Source organism: Phocoena phocoena, chromosome 8 (genome assembly GCF_963924675.1).
Source record: "Phocoena phocoena chromosome 8, mPhoPho1.1, whole genome shotgun sequence".
Taxonomy (NCBI): Eukaryota; Metazoa; Chordata; class Mammalia; order Artiodactyla; family Phocoenidae; genus Phocoena; species Phocoena phocoena.
Window position 1 is genome coordinate 100,876,662 of NC_089226.1, and position 19,552 is coordinate 100,896,213.

At 51.1% G+C, this 19,552-nt stretch overlaps 1 protein-coding gene across 1 annotated transcript; it reads left to right on the forward strand.

The window, feature by feature from the left end:
- Positions 1 to 4,006: 4,006 nt before the first annotated feature.
- SCGB1A1 (secretoglobin family 1A member 1) lies at positions 4,007 to 6,331 on the forward strand. The gene is made up of 2 exons (XM_065882456.1): positions 4,007 to 4,030; positions 6,011 to 6,331. Exons 1-2 carry the CDS (start codon positions 4,007 to 4,009, stop codon positions 6,329 to 6,331), a joined length of 345 nt encoding a protein of 114 aa, XP_065738528.1.
- The last annotated feature ends 13,221 nt before the right edge of the window (positions 6,332 to 19,552 follow it).

A 19,552-nucleotide genomic window follows, 5' to 3' on the forward strand; every position in this document is an offset into this window, starting at 1 on the left:
TGCAGTGAGCGGGGGCTACTCTTTGTTGCGGTGCGAGGGCTTCTCATTGCAGTAGCTTCTCTTGTTGTGGAGCACGGGCTCTAGGCACGCGGGCTCTAGAGCGCAGGCTCAGTAGTTGTGGCGCACGGGCTTAGCTGCGATCTTCTCGGACCAGGACTTCAACCTGTATCACCTGCACTGGCAGGCGGATTCTTAACCACTGAGCCACCAGGGAAGTCCCCTGTTCGTCTGTTTGTTTGTTTGTTTGTTTTCCCCCTTTGCAGCCTGCCTCGGAGATCGTTTCATGATCAGTTCAGAAGACCTTCCTCTCCTGATCTTTCAGCTACACAGTAGTTTACTCCATGAGTCCACACGATGGCAACTCCAGAACCTGTGCTTTTAACCGTGTTAAGGCAGCTCTGAGCCTCCAACTCTCACATTCATCGATTAATGCCACACGGATTCCTTTTTAGCAAACATTATGTAAGAGGTTAGAACAAGTAAAGAATTGCAAAGTGAAAGCATGAAACAGAGGGCCGTAGAGGCTGACAGTGAGAGCGATGGCTGACGGGGACCGCAGGTTGAAGAATGCTTCACTCTGATACCACCCCCATCCTATTCCTCCCGAGTCTTTTTTTTTTTTTTTTTTTTTGCGTACGAGGGCTCTCACTGCTGTGGCCTCTCCCCTTGCGGAGCACAGGCTCCAGATGCGCAGGCTCAGTGGCCATGGCTCACAGGCCCAGCCACTCCGCGGCATGTGGGATCTTCCCAGACCGGGGCACGAACCCGTGTCCCCTGCATCGGCAGGCGGACTCTCAAACACTGCACCACCAGGGAAGCCCCCGAGTCTTTTCTAGGTCAGGAAATAGCACCCCAGGCCCCTGGCTGCCCCAGCCCGATGCTTCCCTCCCCAGCCCATCTTATTCTATCCAACGTCAAGCCTGTCCCTGGGTCTCTCACATCCTCACCCCACTGCCATCAGCTGGTCCAAACCCACTATCCCTTCTGCTGAGCCGCTCAGTCACTCCCACCCCACCCCATCCTTTCCCCTCAGAGCAGCAGTCAGAGACATCTCATCAGAAGGGAAATCAGACCCCATCACTCCCTATCAACGCCTTCCAGACTGTACACCCAGCAGCATCACTCACGATAGCGAAAATGCAGACACGACTGTAGTGTCCGTCAACGGGTGAATGGATAAGAAAAATGTGATCTAGACATAAAATGGAATCTTATTCTGCCTCAAAGAGGAAAGAATCCTGCAATATGCTACATGGATGAACCTGGAGGGCGTTATGTTGAGCGAACTGAGCCAGTCACAAAGGGACAATTATGGCACGATTCCACTTTTATAAGGTTCTTAGACTTGTCAGAATCATGGAGATGGACAGGAGAACGGTGGTTGCCAGGGGCTGAAGGAAGCGGGGTGGGGAGTTGGTGTTTAGCAGGTATAGAGTTTCAGTTTTACAAGATGAAAAGAGTTATGGGGGTGGATGGTGGTGATGGGTGCCCATCAATGTGAAAGTATTTAATACCACTGAGCAGGACACTTAAAAACGGCTCAGACAGTAAATTTTATGTTATGTGCATTTTAACACAATTTTTTTAAAGCAATGAAAAAGGAAACCCCTTCCAGAGCATAAAGAACTTAATTGGAGGCCCTTCGGGATCTGGTCCCCACTCCCCACTCCAGGCACAATGCCCCTCAGTGCTCCGGACAAGCCCAGGTCCTTCCCACCTGAGGGCCTTGGTGCTGGGCACCCCCTCTGCGCAGGCCCCTCCCCTGTAGATCTTGGCACCGAGTCACCTGCTCAGAGAGGACCGCCCCATCCCCCCACTTAGTCTCACTCTCCTTTTCCACCATAGGGTCCCCGCTTCATTCTCCCGTAGCGCTTAGCACACCTGCGAGTGTTTCGTTTGTTTCACCAGCCGCTTGCTGTCTCCCCACCAGAGTGAAGTTCCACGGCAGCAGGGACCTGGGCCCGCCTGGTTCATTCCTGCATCCCTGTTGTGTGTTGATGCTGTCCTGACAGCAGATGCTGAGTTGGAGTCTGGGGTACAAGATTATTACTAGGGATCAATAACTGTGAAGGGAAACGGGCAGAATCTGGGCTGGGCAGAGGGGAAAACCGGCCTGCAGGCCACGCAGGCCCGGCAAAGACTTGGCCAGCCAGGCACAGCGCTCTGGAGTAAAAGGACCACCTGCTAGAGCTGCCCCGGGGAGGGTGTGACCTTGAGCAAGTAGCTCCCTGCAGCTGTGGCAGACCCCTGGCACTGGTCACTGGCTGCTCTCTGCTGACCTCACTCCTCGAAGCCCAGCGGCAATTTCATCTTGAAGGGGCTCCAGAGCAGGGCTGCTCCATGTCTAAGCCAACGCCTAACTCCTAGCACAGTGCCTGAAACTCCTAGCAGGTGGTCAGCACTTATTGAATGAATGAATGAATGAACATTTGATTGAATCTTGAAGTACAGATAGGATTTGGAGGAGACAAGGCAGATGTGTGTTCCAGGCACGAGGCACAGCTTGTACAAAGGTAAAAAGGCATGAAGAAAAACGAGGCATGTTCCCAAATCGGCAAATACTAAGGGTTAGGGCTTCCCTGGTGGCGCAGTGGTTGAGAGTCCGCCTGCCGATGCAGGGGACACGGGTTCGTGCCCCGGTCCGGGAAGATCCTACATGCCGCGGGGCGGCTGGGCCCGTGAGCCGTGGCCGCTGAGCCTGCGCGTCCGGAGCCTGTGCTCCGCAACGGGAGAGGCACAACAGTGAGAGGCCCGCGTACCGCAAAAAAAAAAAAATATTAAGGGTTAAATCCCCACGCAGGGGAGCAGAGGAATAAGGCTCAAATGGTAAGCAAAGGCCAGTGGACAAGGGCCTTGTAATAAATCACACTTGAATTTTATCCCATCCGCCCAAGGAAGCTTTAAAAGGGTTTCAAGAAGGAAGAGGATGTGATTAGCAGGCTTAGAAAGATCCTTCTGGTGGCCTTTCCCAGGATGGCCAAGGAGGACAAGTTAGGAGGCAGAAGGTCGTTTAGGAGGTGACTTTGACCCGGGCAGCCCTGTGTTCTAAGGCACGGACGCTGGAGAGAGAAGCAGGCAGCCTCTGATGTAGCATCAGGAGGCCAGAAGGGGCCACGGCCACAGCCTGGAACCACCAATACGTAAGCTCGATCAGTGAAGAATCAACGTCTATAGAACAAGAAGGTCGGTCAGGGAGGAAAACAGCAGAGGACTGAGTCGTGGGAGCGCAGGCGAGAGAACGGTTCAAGAAGTAAACGGCAAGAGGGTCAAAGGCCATTAAGAGGTCAAGTGCAATAAGGCCCAAAGTGCCCGTAGATTTGCCGTCAGGAGGGCAGGACTCCAGACCCAGCTGGTGCAGTGTGTCCTCCAGCCTGACCTGGGGCTTGGGTTTCAGGGACCTTCCGGAGAACTCCTTCACCTGTCAACATGCTTCAGTCCAGGGTCTCCCCCAAGTCTGACCACGAGATGTTCTGGACCGTGGGACCCTGGAAGCTTAAGGTCCAGCCATTTCCTTGGAGAGGAGCCCATTGAAGTATCAGGAGTCCCAAGTCCTAGTCCTGTTGCTGCCACTGCTATGGGGCCTTAAGCCTCAGTTTCTCCCAGGGTGATGGGTCCAGGTGGGCTCTACAATTGCTTCTGGCTGTCGATCTGGACTGCCCAGTGCTCAGGTTCAGAGAGAGTGGCACAGGCGGCCAGCTCTCCAGACCCTCTGACTTGGGAACCCTTGCTGCCTCCACACCAGACCCTGGGTTCCCCCCTCCCAAGTGGCCTATTGTGTGAGCTCAGTTTCCATGGGGACAGAAACCGGGTTGAGAAAGAAGAATGTTTATTTTTTCCACTGAGCTGATGCCCATGTAAACAGTGTGGTCCCATAAGTGGAGCCCTCGCCCTGCCCTCCCCGCTCCAGGAGCATATAAGAAAATATGGGCCGGATGGGCATATCTCCCACAAGACCACCAGATCCAGAGACAGGGACAGAGCCTCCCTCACCAGCCTCCCTCCCACTATGAAGCTTGCCCTGGCAGCCCTGGTGAGTGTCCAGAGCCCTCTGCCCCAAGCCGAGCTCAAGAACTCTCCCAGTTCTGCTCGGGAGAGGGGACGGCTGTCCATGCCCTCTGTTTAGCTGCCGGGAGAGGCTGGGAAAGCTGACTCCCAGCCAGGAAGCTGGGTCTAGCGAGCAATCTCATCTTGGGAACTTGGGGAGAGCCCCGAGGCTGTGGGGAAACCTGCAAAGGACCCCATCTTCCATATCCAGCAACCTCAGAAGTGCAGGGAATGGAACAGACTGGAGGAAGGGATGGAGAATATCCCACCTAGATGCAATGACCGGCAGAATAAGAGTAACAAACAAGCTTCTCAAAGCCCAGGGCTGGACAGACCCCGAGACGCCAAGAGACCTGGGTGCTGCCTCCAGATGTGGGGTCAACACACCACTCTGGCAGCCAAAGAGGCTGGAAGGAGCCTCATGGGCTCCAAAAAAACCCAACCCAAGGCAAGGTCCCCCATTCTGCACAGAGAGGAATATTCTAGAAAGGGCTCTTCCCTTTGGGAAACTGCCAACTCAGAATGGAGATTTCTAAACATTTTCTGTCCTCTGCAAAAAAAGGGTTAGGAGTCTCTGAAGAGTTGCAGCTGTCACTAAGAGGAATGGGGGTGGGGTGAATCACACCTCCCCGGAAACCCCCTGATCTCTTGGGAGCTGGGTTACTGAACTGTTTTTTACTCTGTATCAGCCTCTTCTACTCCTTCTACAACAAAAAATTTTAAACAAATTCCCGATAGTTCACTTTCAAAGTTTCCTGACAACCATGGAGATAAGTTTTATGACCTTGGCGAGGCAGGGGAGTTAGTTAGAAAACCAAGACCAAGAGGCAGTGGGAACAACTACGGTGCAGAGATGTCTATTTTAAAGGGGAAATAACATCATTTGGACTGAAACGTATGTTAATTAGAAGATCTCAATGCCAGGTACAGAGGGGGGTGGCTCAGCAAGACAGGACTGAAATACGTTAGGAGGTGGGGCCGGGATGTGTTGGTACGTTCCTGTGTGTGCACATACGATAATACCAATAATAAGGTCTAACATTTATTTAGCACTTACAATGTGCCCATCACCGTGCTGAACCCCGTTCACAACAACCCTATGAAGTGGGGACATTATCCCCATTTTACAGATGAGAAAACTGAGCTAAAGAAAGATAAAGTAACTTGGCTGGTGACGTAGTAAGTTGCAAAGCAGGGATCTAAGTTCTGGAGAGGGTCTGACTTGGAGTGGCCACTTTGAGTGGGGCCCTGGAGCCCAGGCAGGGGAGTTTGCACACCAGGCAGCGAATTCAAGGACGGGGATTTGAGACTCAGTAGGAAGATGGGCAAGCAGGGAGTAGGGGATGGTGACTCTCCCCAAGTTCCTGGGGGCAGGGACCTAAAAAGGAGCACAACCGGAGGCGGGGTAGGGAGAACTCTGGTGAAGGGAACACGGCAGGGCCAGGAATAGAGGCAGAGATGTGTCTGTGTGTGAATGAGCCCCCAAGGCCTGGCGCCCACAGTGGATTCCTCTTCTGGGCCAGGCTCTGGGGCTCATGCTTGGCTGGTACAAGTGCCTCTTCCTGCCAGAGCCTGACTTTGTCACCTGTGGCTCAGACCATCACTAACCATCGGTAAGAGGCATATTTCCAGTGGGAGCCAAAACCCTCGACGGCCTCTTCCCGGCCCCCGCACGGCACACCAAACAGATCAGCAGCTTCTATTCTCAGTGCCCTGCCTAGAACTCTATCAGAAAGAGCCAGTAGCACCTTGCCGCCACAACCCAGCAAGTACAAGGGAGGCTCAGGCAAGCCACGAAAAGCTGGCCACAACCCAGAAGGCATCCACATGGCGTCAAAGAGCCGACTGCTTGGAGCGCCACCAGGTCTCCCATTCAAGGCCGTCGACGAAAGGGCCGCTATGTCTTGCTGACAGGCCCAGCTGTGTGCATCTGGGCCAGGCCCAGGCAGGAAGCTGGCCAGTGTAGACAAGGGCCTGGATACACACGCTCTCCCTTTTCTGTGCTCCAGCATTTACAGAGGTCTGCCTGAACTTTCTACATGTCATTGAAAACCTCTTCATGGGCACGCTTCCCAGCTATGAGGCTGCCCTTGAACCCTTCAGCCCTGAGGAAGACATGAAAAATGCAGGGGCCCAGTTGAAGATGCTGGTGGACACCCTCCCCCAAAAGGCCCAGGACGGCATGATAACACTCACGGTACACGGCTCCCTCCACTCCCACTGCCCAGCGGAGGATTTCCACATCCCTCAGCTGCAGTGTCAACTCCCTTTGGGGACCCTTTTCTAATCCAGAGAGAGGAGTCACAGTGCAAATATCCCCAGGGAGCAGGCACAGCCATCTTACCTTTTTTTTTGGCTGTGTTGGGTCTTCGTTTCTGTGCAAGGGCTTTCTCTAGTTGTGGCGAGCGGGGGCCACTCTTCATCGAGGTGCGCGGGCCTCTCACTATCGCGGCCTCTCTTGTTGCGGAGCACAGGCTCCAGACGCGCAGGCTCAGTAGTTGTGGCTCACGGGCCTAGTTGCTCCGCGGCATGTGGGATCTTCCCAGACCAGGGCTCGAACCCGTGTCCCCTGCATTGGCAGGCAGATTCTCAACCACTGCGCCACCAGGGAAGCCCCATCTTACCTTTTTTATTTATTTTTATTTTATTTTATTTTTTTGCCGTACGCGGGGCCTCTCACTGTTGTGGCCTCTCCCGTTGCAGAGCACAGGCTCCGGACACGCAGGCTCAGCGGCCATGGCTCACGGGGCCCAGCCGCTCCGCGGCATGTGGGATCTTCCCGGACCGGGGCACGAACCTGTGTCCCCTGAATCGGCAGGTGGACTCTCAACCACTGCGCCACCAGGGAAGCCCTATCTTACCTTTTTTAAAGAAGCTACTGAGGGACTTCCCTGGCGGCCCAGTGGTTAAGACTCGGCGTTTTCACTGCAGGCGGTGTGGGTTCGATCCCTGGTCAGGGAATTAAGATCCCGCATGCCGTGCGGCCAAAAAGTTAATAAATAAATAAATAAATAAATAAAATAAGAAAATAAAAATAAAGAAGCTTCTGAGAAATAGTCTAAGCTTAGCTCCTCAAAGAAACACCGAACCTCTTAGGTGACATTAAAGTTTCTGGGTCTGACTTTGACGTTCATTCACTATTGTATTGGGTTTTTGACCTTGGCGTTCATTCACTATTGTATTGGGTTTTTTGTTTGTTTGCTTTAGGACAAAATAATCCAAAGCCGACACTGTGCTTAGGATTTAGAAGCGGAAGATCTCCACCTGCCGAGGACCCTGCCACTCCCCGGATGTTTCCTTCACTCCATCCCCACCAGCCCTGCCTGGCTCCCTGCAATAAAGTACAAGCACCACATCTCTGTGTCCCCATCTCTTTTTTATTCACCTGCTAGAGTGAGAAGGTGTGCTGCTGCTGGGGTAGGTTTAGAGCAAAAAAAAGCAGTGGCCATGGAAACACATCCCCAAGGGGCCCAGACCCTGTCTCACTTCCGGTCCACAGGTGGCCAGACCAGCTTCTAGCACATACTCCCTTCCATGGGCAGACAGCTGGCCTGAAAGCGTTCCCAGGGCCTTGCTCAAACTTGACCTATGGGGGAAGGCAGGGGGAGGTTAGACAGGGTGGCAGCTGACCTGAGGCTGACCCCCCTAATATCATTTAATAATGAAATTAAGTGTTCTGTTTCTTCTAGACCCTTTGGGATCCCACTCTTGGGTGAAAAAAAATATTTCGGGTGATTATGCTACCCAGACATGCCTGCAGACAAAGATGGTGCTTTCCAGAGAGTTCTGTCTCCCAAAGATAAATGGTGGACGTTTCAAGCATTTTGACAGAGCAGTAGGGTGCTATGAGGGGCTGAGTGGCCCTGTGACAGTCCTGCAAATCACACCCAGCACATAACTGATGCCCTCCACCTACAGAAGGATCAAATTACTAAGAAACTTAGGAAACAAAGACAGGAGGGAGGAATAGACTCGATTCCTTGATTAGGAATCCAGGGTCCTTGGGGCTGATTTCAAGGAGCAATAGACTCTGAGGGGCACCCCCAGAGAAGGCAGGCTGTTTCGCTCACTTCATATTTGCTACACGAAATTATTTGTCCAACTATTTTTTAAAGCAAACACCCTCTACTCATGCATTTTCTAGATCCTTTATCAGTCATCATTGTTAGGACATCCTATTTCCAGGCTGAAATTGCAGAGGCCTACGTGTCAAACTGTCCATTCACGTCAGTCTCTGCCCAGAAGAGGAGTCTGGGGGGTGGGTGGGTCGGGACCAGGCTGGTCAGCACCTAATTACTGCCGTCCACCGGCGATGATGCTCTCGTTAGACCCCGAAGCCCCTCTCTGACCTGCCCCCGCCTCCCGCCGTTCCCTGAGTCCCCTCCCAGCCAACTTTCACGCCACCCCCTTTTTTTCTTGCGGCAAAGGAGTCTTCAGGCGTGAAATCAATCCCTGGGTATTTACCAGCACTTTCCATGTGTTCATAGTGGTGCTGGGCGCTCTGAGGAACCCGGGAGCGGATTTCATAACCCAACAAATATGCATGAAGCCCTTGCTCGGTGCCAGAACCACACTGAGGCCCAAGTAGAGCGGAGTGAAGAAAACAATGGCCTCTGCTCTCAAGGAGCTGGCAAGCTAGCGGGGAAGATGGTCAGCGCCCTGCAAATCAACCAGGAAACAAATAGACAGATAGATAGAGCTCTGATTAAAGCATAAAAGAAATAGAGGGAGTGATGTGACCAAGAGCAGCACGGACAGGCCAGCCCGGGAGTCGTCCCCCCCGCCCCCCTCAGGGTCTGAGCAGGGATGGGAGGAATTCAACGAGATTGGGGGAGGCGGACAGAGCATTGCAGGCAGAGGGCGAAGCAAGAGGGAAGAGGGGAGGCTGCCTGGGCTTCTTCCCGAGCCCCTGCCCTTCTTGAGGCCCCACTGAGCCCTGCCCTTGGACCCCAGGAGAAAATTCAGAACCTTCTAAAGGGAGTTCACTGGTGGTCTAGTGGTTAGGGTTCTGGGCTTTCACTGCCAGGGCCCAGGTTCAACCCCTGTTGGGGAACTGAGATCCTGCAAGCTGTGTGGTGCAGCGAAAATAAAAAGGAAAGAAAGGGCTTCCCTGGTGGCGCAGTGGTTGAGAGTCTGCCTGCCGATGATGCAGGGGACACGAGTTCGTGCCCCGGTCCGGGAAGATCCCACATGCCGCAGAGCGGCTGGGCCCGTGAGCCATGGCCGCTGAGCCTGCGTGTCCGGAGCCTGTGCTCCGCAACGGGAGAGGCCACAACGGTGAGAGGCCCGCATACCGCAAAAAAAAAAAAGGAAAGAAAGAACTTTACCTCCAGGTTTCTATCACCGCCACCAGAACAGCCCAGACCTCGTCCCCTTATATCCTACCATCTACCCAACATCTCAAACTCCTCTTGTCCAACAGAAGTCTGATTCCCCCCCACCCCACCCCATCTCTTTCCAATCTCTGTAAATTCTATCCCTAGCCACCCGGTTGCTCTGGCCTGAAGTCCAAGGGGCATCCCCGGCCCTCCCCTCTCCAGCACTGTCACGTCCAGCCAAGCAGGTTACCTCCAAAGCACCTCTGGGAACTGTCTCCATGTCCACAGAGCCACCCTGGGCCACACTACGCATTCCTCCGCCACACAACCCCGGGGGAGGGGAGCCTCCTAACTGGCTCCCAGCTCACACTCTAGCGCCCCTGCAGTCCACACTCCACACTGAGGACAAAGTAGTTTTTATCAAATGAAAACCCCTTCCTGGGCCACTTCCCCCACCCCAACCAAGTAAAGCCCTTCAAAGCTTCCTAGCACTCTTCTTATAAACTTCAAATGCAGAACGTGCTCATCACTGGCTCTCATCTCCCACCCTCCTTCCCACTGCTCACTCCATCTCTGCAGTCCACCCCTCTGGCCTTTAGTATTTTTAAGAACCAAGCCACCAAGCCCCTTCCTACCTCAGGGCCTTTACACAGGCCACACAGCATAAGTTGCTCAAAAACTATCGATGATTGCTGTAAAAATTCCCCCTAGGGACCTCCCTGGAGGTCCAGTGGTTAAGACTCTGCGCTTCCAATGAAGGGGGTGCGGGTCCCATCCCTTAGTTCCATCCCCTTAGGGGGAACTAAGATCCCACATGCCTCCTGGTGTGGGGGAGGGGGGGATTCGTCCTAGAGCGAAATGGGCAAAGGCTAGAACTCGTCCTAAAGATGGGTCCCATGTGGATATAAATATCCCCCAAACATCCCCTGTCCCTGTGGCAAATGGTCCCTGTCGAAGCCACACCATCCCCAGCAATTGAATGAAAGTGGAGGACGCGCACAGGGGAAGCGGGAATGGAGAGGGCATAAGCAGAGAGAACGCAAGGAGAGGTCTGAAGAGAGAGAGAAACCTCTTCCGTCTGGATTTTTCCAAGAAGCAACGTGGTCCCACGGGGACGCGCCTTCCCCGCCCTCAGCGGCCGGTGCCGCCGAGGCCACTGGGGGGCAGTGTCGACCAAGGTGTCCAGGAGCGGACGCCCTGGTCCGGCCCTGGAGCTTCTGAGCCCTGCGGCTCCACCCAGTCCGCCTCACTCCGCGGGACAGATGATGAAGCACAGTTCCTTTCTAGGGATCTTTTATCATCTTTGATTGCTTTAATTTGATTTTTCAGGGGGTTTTTCATCAGAATTCTGAGGAAAAGCAAGGGCAGTCACACCGAGTTGCCGCCCGCTGAACGCTGCCAGTGATGTGTCAGCACTTTGGGAATTAGTAATGATTCCATTCCCAAACAATTCCAAGGGCGCGTCCAGCGGAATCTACAACGATGGCCCCGGAGGTACAGAGGACCACGGGGCGCTGGTGGAGCTGACCTTTGACCTCCATCCACTCCATTTTTAAAGTCTCTAGTAACCTAACAATTTCTTTTATTGATCGCTTACTCGCTGGCAGGCATTTTTGCAATTTCTTGTTTATTCCTCACACAGCCCGGATTCCAGAGCCCACGCCCCAACCCCTGCCCTACAGAGAGAGGATACCAGACGCAGGAATTTCCTGAGCTAATAACTGAAGTGATACCGATGAGAAATGTCCACCCACCCTGCCCCAAGCACACACACAAACCATAAAGCCATTGCACCCCTCCCTCATTGTCTGCCACAAAAGAGGGCCTGTGACTGTAAAAATTCCAGAGCAGGTCAGGGGGATTGGCAATTCCAGAAGGTTCTTGGTAGAGGGTGGGGCGCCTCCTTCCTCCCCCTCCTCCCCAACTTCCTCACTGCGGACTCCCCGGGGGTTCCTCTGAGCCATCCACCTAGGTGAGTGTTGTTCAAACAGATAAGGATCCAGGGTCATAATGATTCAGAATTTTAATTACCTAGTCACAACTGGGTAATATTTACCTAGGGCAAATACAACAGGTATCTGCAGATAAAAGGGAGTCTCCACCTCAAGGGAGCTGCAGAGGTAGGCGATCCAAAGAATGTGAGCTGTCAGCACACAGAAATGTACATTTAGTTTTAAAAGAGCAGAAGGCAAGATGAACTGATCACAGCCACAGAAAGAGCACGTATCTGTGTGACGCATGTTGCCAGAAAGCAAGAGGAGATTAGAGAAATGAAGGTATGTCACTGGGTTCTTTTTTTTTTTTTTTTTTTGTGGTACACAGGCCTCTCACTGTTGTGGCCTCTCCCATTGCGGGGCACAGGCTCCGGACGCACAGGCTCAGTGGCCATGGCTCACGGGCCCAGCTGCTCCGCGGCATGTGGGATCTTCCCGGACTGGGACACGAACCCGTGTCCCCTGCATCGGCAGGCGGACTCTCAACCACTGCGCCACCAGGGAAGCCCACTGGGTTCTTTTTTGTCTTTTTTTTTTTTTTTCCTGGCCTACGTTATAGCACGACTCTGCAAACTATGGCTGGCAGGCCACACTCAAGCCATGGCTTATTTTTGAACAGACCTCAAGCTAAGAGTGATTTGTATATTTGAAGAAGGAGGAGGACGAGAAAAAGCGTGTCCAGCCCTGGATCATATAAATATATAATTATATAATCAGCCTTTTTCACTATGAATCTGCCAAACTCTAAAACACAAGGAGGCCAATGTATGAATATAAGCTTCCTGCGTTTGAGAAGTATTACGCACAAACTGTGTAAAGAAAAAAATGTAAAATGCATCTCAGTAAAGCCAAAAAGAAAAAGATTAAAAACAAGAAATGTATTTTTAGCACTATATTACTTTTAACATTTTTTATTTTTTTATTTTTTTTATTTTTTTTTGTGGTAAGCCGGCCTCTCACTGTTGTGGCCTCTCCCGTTACGGAGCACAGGCTCCGGACGCGCAGGCTCAGCGGCCACGGCTCACGGGCCCAGCCGCTCCGCGGCATGTGGGATCTTCCCGGACAAGGGCACGAACCCGCGTTCCCTGCATCAGCAGGCGGACTCTCAACCACTGCGCCACCAGGGAAGCCCCCTACTTTTAGCATTTTTTAGCATTCATACCTCTGAGGAGCCCAGGGGAAAGACCACATTTTTTCTTGATCACGTTGTCAATGAAACTGTGAATCTGAGTGAAATTGATCTTTGAAAAGTATATTACTCCCGCAGTCTGCCACCAAAGGGACATTTACTCCTTTTCTAAAAAAAAATATTTATTTATTTATTTATTTTTATTTGTTTATTTTTGGCTGCACTGGGTCTCCGTTGCTGTACCCAGGCTTTCTCTAGTTGCGGCGAGCAGGGGCTACTCTTCGTTGCAGTGCGTGGGCTTCTCATTGCGGTGTCGGGCTCTAGGCACGCGGGCTTCAGTAATTGGGGCACGCAGGCTCAGTAGTTGTGGCTCTAGCGGAGCACGGGCTCTAGGCACGCGGGCTTCAGTAGTTGGGGCACGCAGGCTCAGTAGTTGTGGCTCGCGGGCTCTAGAGTGCAGACTCAGTAGTTGTGGCACACGGGCTTAGTTGCTCCACGGCATGTGGGATCTTCCGGGACCAGGGCTCGAACCCGTGTCCCCTGCATTGGCACGCAGATTCTTAACCACTGTGCCACCAGGGAAGCCTGGAACGTTTACTCTTGAAGAAAGCTAAAGATATATGTATGCATATAGCTGATTCACTTTGTTGTACAGCAGAAACTAACACAACATTGTAAAGCAATTATACTCCAATAAAGATGTTAAAAAAAAAAAAAAAAAAGCTAAAGAGGAGTGGTCATTACCAAACATTGCCACCAGGTTGCAAAATCCAAACACTTGCCCTTGCTATGTCAATGCCTAAATTGATGGATCAGTAGGAAAGCTGCAGTTTTACATCCTCAACATGTGAGTGGATTGATGTTAGCCAGGCAGAAAAATCTATAAATGATTCACAAGGCAGGAAGAGGAAGTGAAACCAGCCCTTACCAACTTTATGTAGATGATGTGGATAAAATGATGTCTAGTTTATGGCTAATGCCAGCGTGCTGTTTGCGAATGCCAGGGGATTTGTGGGTAGTAATTCACCGTAGGGTGACTGCTGTTCAGAATGGCTTCAGACAAATGATAAAGAAAACCTTGATTGATGAGGAAGCGGCCACACAAACAATGCCTTCTGCAACGTGTAATTAGGGAACGTTCCTCCCAGGCACTTACGGATCGCACCAGCGGGCACGTGGAAACAATGTGAGCATGAATCATTAGGAGTTAGCCACCCAACGGATCTCTGTGAGCAAACTAAAATTATAAAGTTATAGTGCATGCAAAGATAAATAAATCTGAAAATAGATTCAGCTTAGCATGGACGGTCGCATCAGAATGGATAAACCAGGCGTTTGGAACTCAGATTCGTCCCCCATCAAGTGAATGGATTCCTAGCCTATGACAGTAGCCTAGATAACTCCTAAAATATCGAAAGTTATGTGCCTGCAACACCCAAGCATCCTGTGTGACTGCGAGACATGTAGCTACAGAGAGTCCTTTAAAATTCCCGCTTATGGCCCTGGTGACACATGTAGATAGTCCTTCAGCTCTGGGACAGGATGGAGATGCTGGTCAGGGACTCCCTGGGAGAAAGATGAGGGCCAGGCCTCAGGGCACTGGGACCAGAGGAAGGATCTCTTGACCTCTGACCCTATGTGTCCATTGGTCTCTGAGTCCGTCTCTTCTCAGTTTACCTTGAATGTGTCCCCTTCTCCCTACTCTGATTCCAGTAGCAGGTCTTTACCATCTGTGGCCTGGAGTATTGCAAATAGCCTCTAACCTAGTTTCTTATGGCTCCTGTAACAAATCACCACAAACTTAGTGGCTTTTTTAAAAAATTCACCTTTATTATCTTACAGATCTGGAGGTCAGAAATTCAAAATGATTTCACTGAACTAAAAATCAAAGTGTTGGCAGCCTGTGTTCCTCCTGGAGGCTCTAAGGGAGAGTCTGTTTCCTTGTTTTTTCAGTTTCTAGAGGCCCCCTTCATTCGTTGGCTCGTGGCCCCTTCTCTCACCTTCAAAGTCAGCAGTGCAGCCTCCTCTTCTGCCTCTGGCCTCCTCTTCTGCCTCTGGCCTCCTCTTCTGCCTCCTTCTCCCATGCGGAAGGACCCTTGTGACTGCACTGGGCCCACCCCAGTAATCCAAGATGATCTCTTCATCTCAGCATCAGCTGATTAGCAAGCTTAATTCCACCTGCAACCTTCATTTCCCTTTGCTAACAGGCTCCTACAGGATAAATTCCAGACTCTTCGCCTGGCTCAGGAGGCCCTCCTGAGAACCTGGTCCTCCCAGGTGCTCTGGACTCAAATCCTGCTGCTTCCCCCACCTACGCTGGGGGTACAGCAGTGGACAAGGTTTAGAAATAAGATTGCCCTCCAGGAAATGCAAATCAAAACTACAATGAGGTATCACCTCACACCAGTCAGAATGGCCATCATCAAAAACTCTACAAACAATAAATGTTGGAGAGGGTGTGGAGAAAAGGGAACCCTCTTGCACTGTTGGTGGGAATATAAATTGATACAGCCACTATGGAGAACAGTATGGAGGTTCCTTAAAAAACTAAAAATAGAACTACCATATGACCCAGCAATCCCACTACTGGGCATATACCCTGAGAAAACCATAATTCAAAAAGAGTCATGTAGGGCTTCCCTGGTGGCGCAGTGGTTGAGAGTCCGCCTGCTGATGCAGGGGACACGGGTTCGTGCCCCGGTCCAGGAAGATCCCACGTGCCGCAGAGCGGGTGGGCCCGTGAGCCATGGCCGCTGAGCCTGTGCGTCCGGAGCCTGTGCTCTGCAACGGGAGAGGCCACAACAGTGAGAGGCCGCGTACCACAAAAAAAGAGTCACGTACCACAGTGTTCATTGCAGCTCTATTTACAATAGCCAGGACATGGAAGCAACCTAAGTGTCCATCAACAGATGAATGGATAAAGAAGATGTGGCACATATATACAATGGAATATTACTCAGCCATAAAAAGAAATGAAATTGAGTTATTTGTAGTGAGGTGGATAAACCTAAAGTCTGTCATACAGATTGAAGTAAGTCAGAAAGAGAAAAACCAATACCATATGCTAACACATATATATGGAATCTAAAAAAAAAAAGGTTCTGAAGAACCTAGGGGCAGGACAGGAATAAAGAAGCAGACGTCAAGAATGGACTTGAGGACACAGGGAGGGTGAAGGGTAAGCTGGAACGAAGTGAGAGAGTGGCGTGGACATATATACACTACCAAATGTAAAACAGATAGCTAGTGGGAAGCAGCCGCATAGCACAGGGAGATCAGCTCAGTGCTTTGTGACCGCCTAGAGGGGTCGGGTAGGGAGGGTGGGAGGGAGATGCAAGAGGGAGGAGATATGGGGATATATGTATATGTATAGCTGATTCACTTTGTTATAAAGCAGAAACTAACACACCATTGTAAAGCAATTATACTCCAATAAAGACGTTAAAAAAAAAAAGATTGTCCTTCAGGTTAGTCTGGTAAATTCACAGATGGTAGATGGGGTGAGCTATCCATGGGGATGAACCAAGAAGTTGTCTCTAACTAGGAGAAAAGAATGCAGCCACACCCTACACTCCAGCAAGGTGATGAGGGAGTCATCTGGGGGGCAGGACCAGAATCTGGGTGTCGTGTAGGACATGGAAATCTAACCTGATATCCTGTGCCAAAGAGGAGGGGATGGATAGCAGTGCGAGGGAGGCACAGAGGTCCTGAGCAGGGAGAAAAAGCAATGGAAGAACGCTTACTGGTTCTAAGTCTGTGCTCACTTCCCGACCTTCCTGACGCCCGTCCACAGGGGAGGATACGCCGTCTGGTCCACTAGCCTCTGATTGATTAATCCACCAACGTGCTTCTCATTGAAGCTCTTGGTGTGGATGCTCAGTTAGGGTGCAGCCGCCTTCGGGACATGAAGCCCTTCTCATCGTGTCCCTCAGGCAGGTCCTGATGCCACAGAATCACAAGGCAGACCCGGGCAGTGCTATCTAGGGACAACCAGGACTCACTTCTCATCTGTCTCCCGCCAGCCCAGAGAAGGGAGAGCAAAGGGTCAATCTCCTGATGCCACCAGCCCAGAACAGACCATCTTCCTGGCGGGCAGACCTCCTTCCTCGGGTGACACTTCCCTGCATTACCATGAGGCACACACATTAATATTTAAACAGGCAACAAACCCATGCTGTTCCCACCTCCACAGACTATAATGTCTCCCCTTCCCAAAGTCACTTGAAGACCCAAGCTCCATCCTCCGTGCCCTATGCAATGTTTGGGACATAGCTATACCAAAAAAAAAAAATTCATTATTTAACTAAAATTCAAATTTAGGGATTTCCCTGTGGTCCAGCAGTTAAGACTCTGATCTCCCAAGCAGGGGGCCTGGGTTCGATCCCTGGTCAGGGAACTAGATTCCACATCCTGCAACTAAAGATACCGCATGCCACAACTAAGACCCAGTGCAGTCAAATAAATATATATTTTTTTAAAAACTAAAAAAAAATTCAAATTTAACCTGACATCTTGTATTATCATCTGCTAAATCTGGCAACCTTAAGATTCCTTCAAGACTCAGCTCCTAGGCTCTTCCTCTAGTGGCTAAGTTAAGACCCATCTGGAAACTAAGACAGTAGATTAAGTACATTACGGAACTGGAGAGCCTTTTTATTCCATCTCTCTACTTCCCGGTGGGACCACATCAATAACCAAGTGGTCCCAGGGAGATAACCCTGACTCCCAAAGATCTGCCATCACTCTCTGGCCAACCCATTGGAGGAAGGCAAGCACTTCATAGGCAGGAAGTTCTAACCAAAGTCAACGCTTTCCCGAAAGTTAGAAGCTCATTGTTTCCCATTGCTCCCTTCTTCGTTCTTGTTTCTCATAGAGATGAGATCAGCTTAGGAAACTGGAGTCTTTGAAACCACAAATCCATCTGAAATGTATTCGTTTCACGATCAATAAATTTCAAGACCTGATTATTTTGCAATTATATTGATGCCGAAAATGCTAAATATTAACCAGATAACCAAAAATTTATCTTTCGATATCTTACACCATAGACAAGAATTTCAGACTGTACCCCAGTGACCGGAAACTTTGAAAAATCCTTTGCCTGGGAATTCCCTCTCTGTCCCGTGGTTAGACTGCAGGGGGTACGGGTTCCGTCCCTGGTTGGGGAAACTTAAGATCCCGCCTCCCACGCAGCGCGGCCAAAAAAAAACAAAAGAAAAGAAAAATCCTTTGCCTAAAGAAGTGTATTGACTGACATGTTGAAAATAGCGGTTTTACTTCTGTGACTAAGGAAGAGAAAGGAGGGAGAGAGGAAGGGGAGAAAGAAAGGAGAGGAAGGAGAGAAGAAGTTGGTGTTCTCTCTGGCACCTCATCATCTGGGGGCAGAAGTCAAACACTGACTCTGAAAAATAGTGTCAGAAAGTCGCTGCCCGTAGCCAACGCTCCCAGTAATTTTAACAACGCCAGGGAAGGGAGTAGTGAAAACCACCAAGACTGACCCAGCACAGATGCTTGATAGATGTTTACTGAGTGAATAAGTGAAGGACCACCACCCGAGCCCCATCGTTGCCAAAGCCCACTCTGGTTACAAACCCGATTCCCTTAGAAGTGAAGAAACGCACCAAAAAGAACTGGTGCAGCAGCCCTTCGTCCAGAGCTGGCCGGGACTCTAAAAGCCACCTCGTGGAAGGTATTCCTTTAACTGCAGGTGTTTGTTTCCTTTGGCACAGTGATATGTAATTTCCCATTTTTAGAACAATGCTCCCAAGAACAGTCACAAAAACGACCTTCAGAGGGGGCGGATTTCTTCCTGGCCACGGCTACAGCTCTGTAAAACAACAATAACAAAGGGGTTTTTATTCAAAACACTGTTTGCATCTCTCCATAAAATCGGGAGGCCTTTTGTTAACTTTTCACAGGCTGAACACAAAAGGTCCCCCCACCCCTTGGAAGAGCACCTCAACAAACTCTTACTTTGGGGAGGGGCCTATACGGAAACGATCCCGCTGTGGGATCTGTTTGGGTCTTGACACGCCTCCCTCTGTGGGTTCCCGTGTGGCAAGGGTGGAAAGGAAGCTCGTAGAAAGCCAGTGTCTGTCCTTCGGGTGCCCTGTGCAAGTCTGAGGCCAGAAGAGGACAGTGTGTTCTTGAGAATGTACCAATAGCAGGCCGAAGGAGGTGCAGAGCCAGGGCGGGATGAGATGCACGCCCTCTGGTCTTAGCCATTAAGGAATCCCTTTCATCATCTCCAAACTGACTTTCTCCCTGCTTCGTAAACTCATAGAGTGGCTCCCAGATTTGAGGATTCCTTCACCCCCTTCCCCATCTACCTGCACCTTCCTTCCATCCCACCACCTCCACCCTGAGGTGCACCCAACTCATCTCCACCTGGACCCGCACGTTTCTCTCCTCACTGGCCTCCTGACCAAGTCGATTTCCCTCCCACGTGGGTGTGCACGTCCGGGCTTCCTCGTACACCTCCCTCCTCAGAAATGTTCCACGGGTGTTTCCCTGGTGGCGCAGTGGTTGAGAGTCCGCCTGCCGATGCAGGGGACACGGGTTCGTGCCCCGGTCCGGGAGGATCCCACATGCCGCGGAGCGTCTGGGCCCGTGAGCCATGGCCGCTGAGCCTGCGCGTCCGGAGCCTGTGCTCCGCAACGGGAGAGGCCACAACAGTGAGAGACCCGCGTACCGCAAAAAAAAAAAAAAAAAAAAAAGAAGAAGAAGGTAGAGGGATTTGAGTTCCTGGAATATCAGGATACACGATGACGTTCTCTTTAAAATATGGTATCTAAGGCTTCCGTGTTTGGGAGGAGTAGCAGGTGAAACAGAGAGCTTTGATGGTGAACGAAGAATCACTCTGAGATCCCAAGCCGAGTGGCAAGAGCTTGGATTGTGGAGCTCGAGTCCTGGCCCCGGCACCTACTAGCTGTGAGTCTCAGACAAGCTAGTGAACCTCTCTAAGCCTCAGTTTCCTCACGTGTAAAATGAGAATAATACCTGGCCGACAGGTGAGTTTGGGTGGATGAAGTGAAAGAATCTGTATAAAGCACCTGGCACATATAAGG

Excerpts from the sequence above, each read along its gene's own strand:
- SCGB1A1 (XM_065882456.1), top strand. The coding sequence starts at position 4,007 with ATGAAGCTTGCCCTGGCAGCCCTG. Across the intron at positions 4,031-6,010 it reads AGCTTGCCCTGGCAGCCCTG|ACAAGGGCCTGGATACACAC; the intron begins GTGAGTGTCCAG and ends TGGCCAGTGTAG.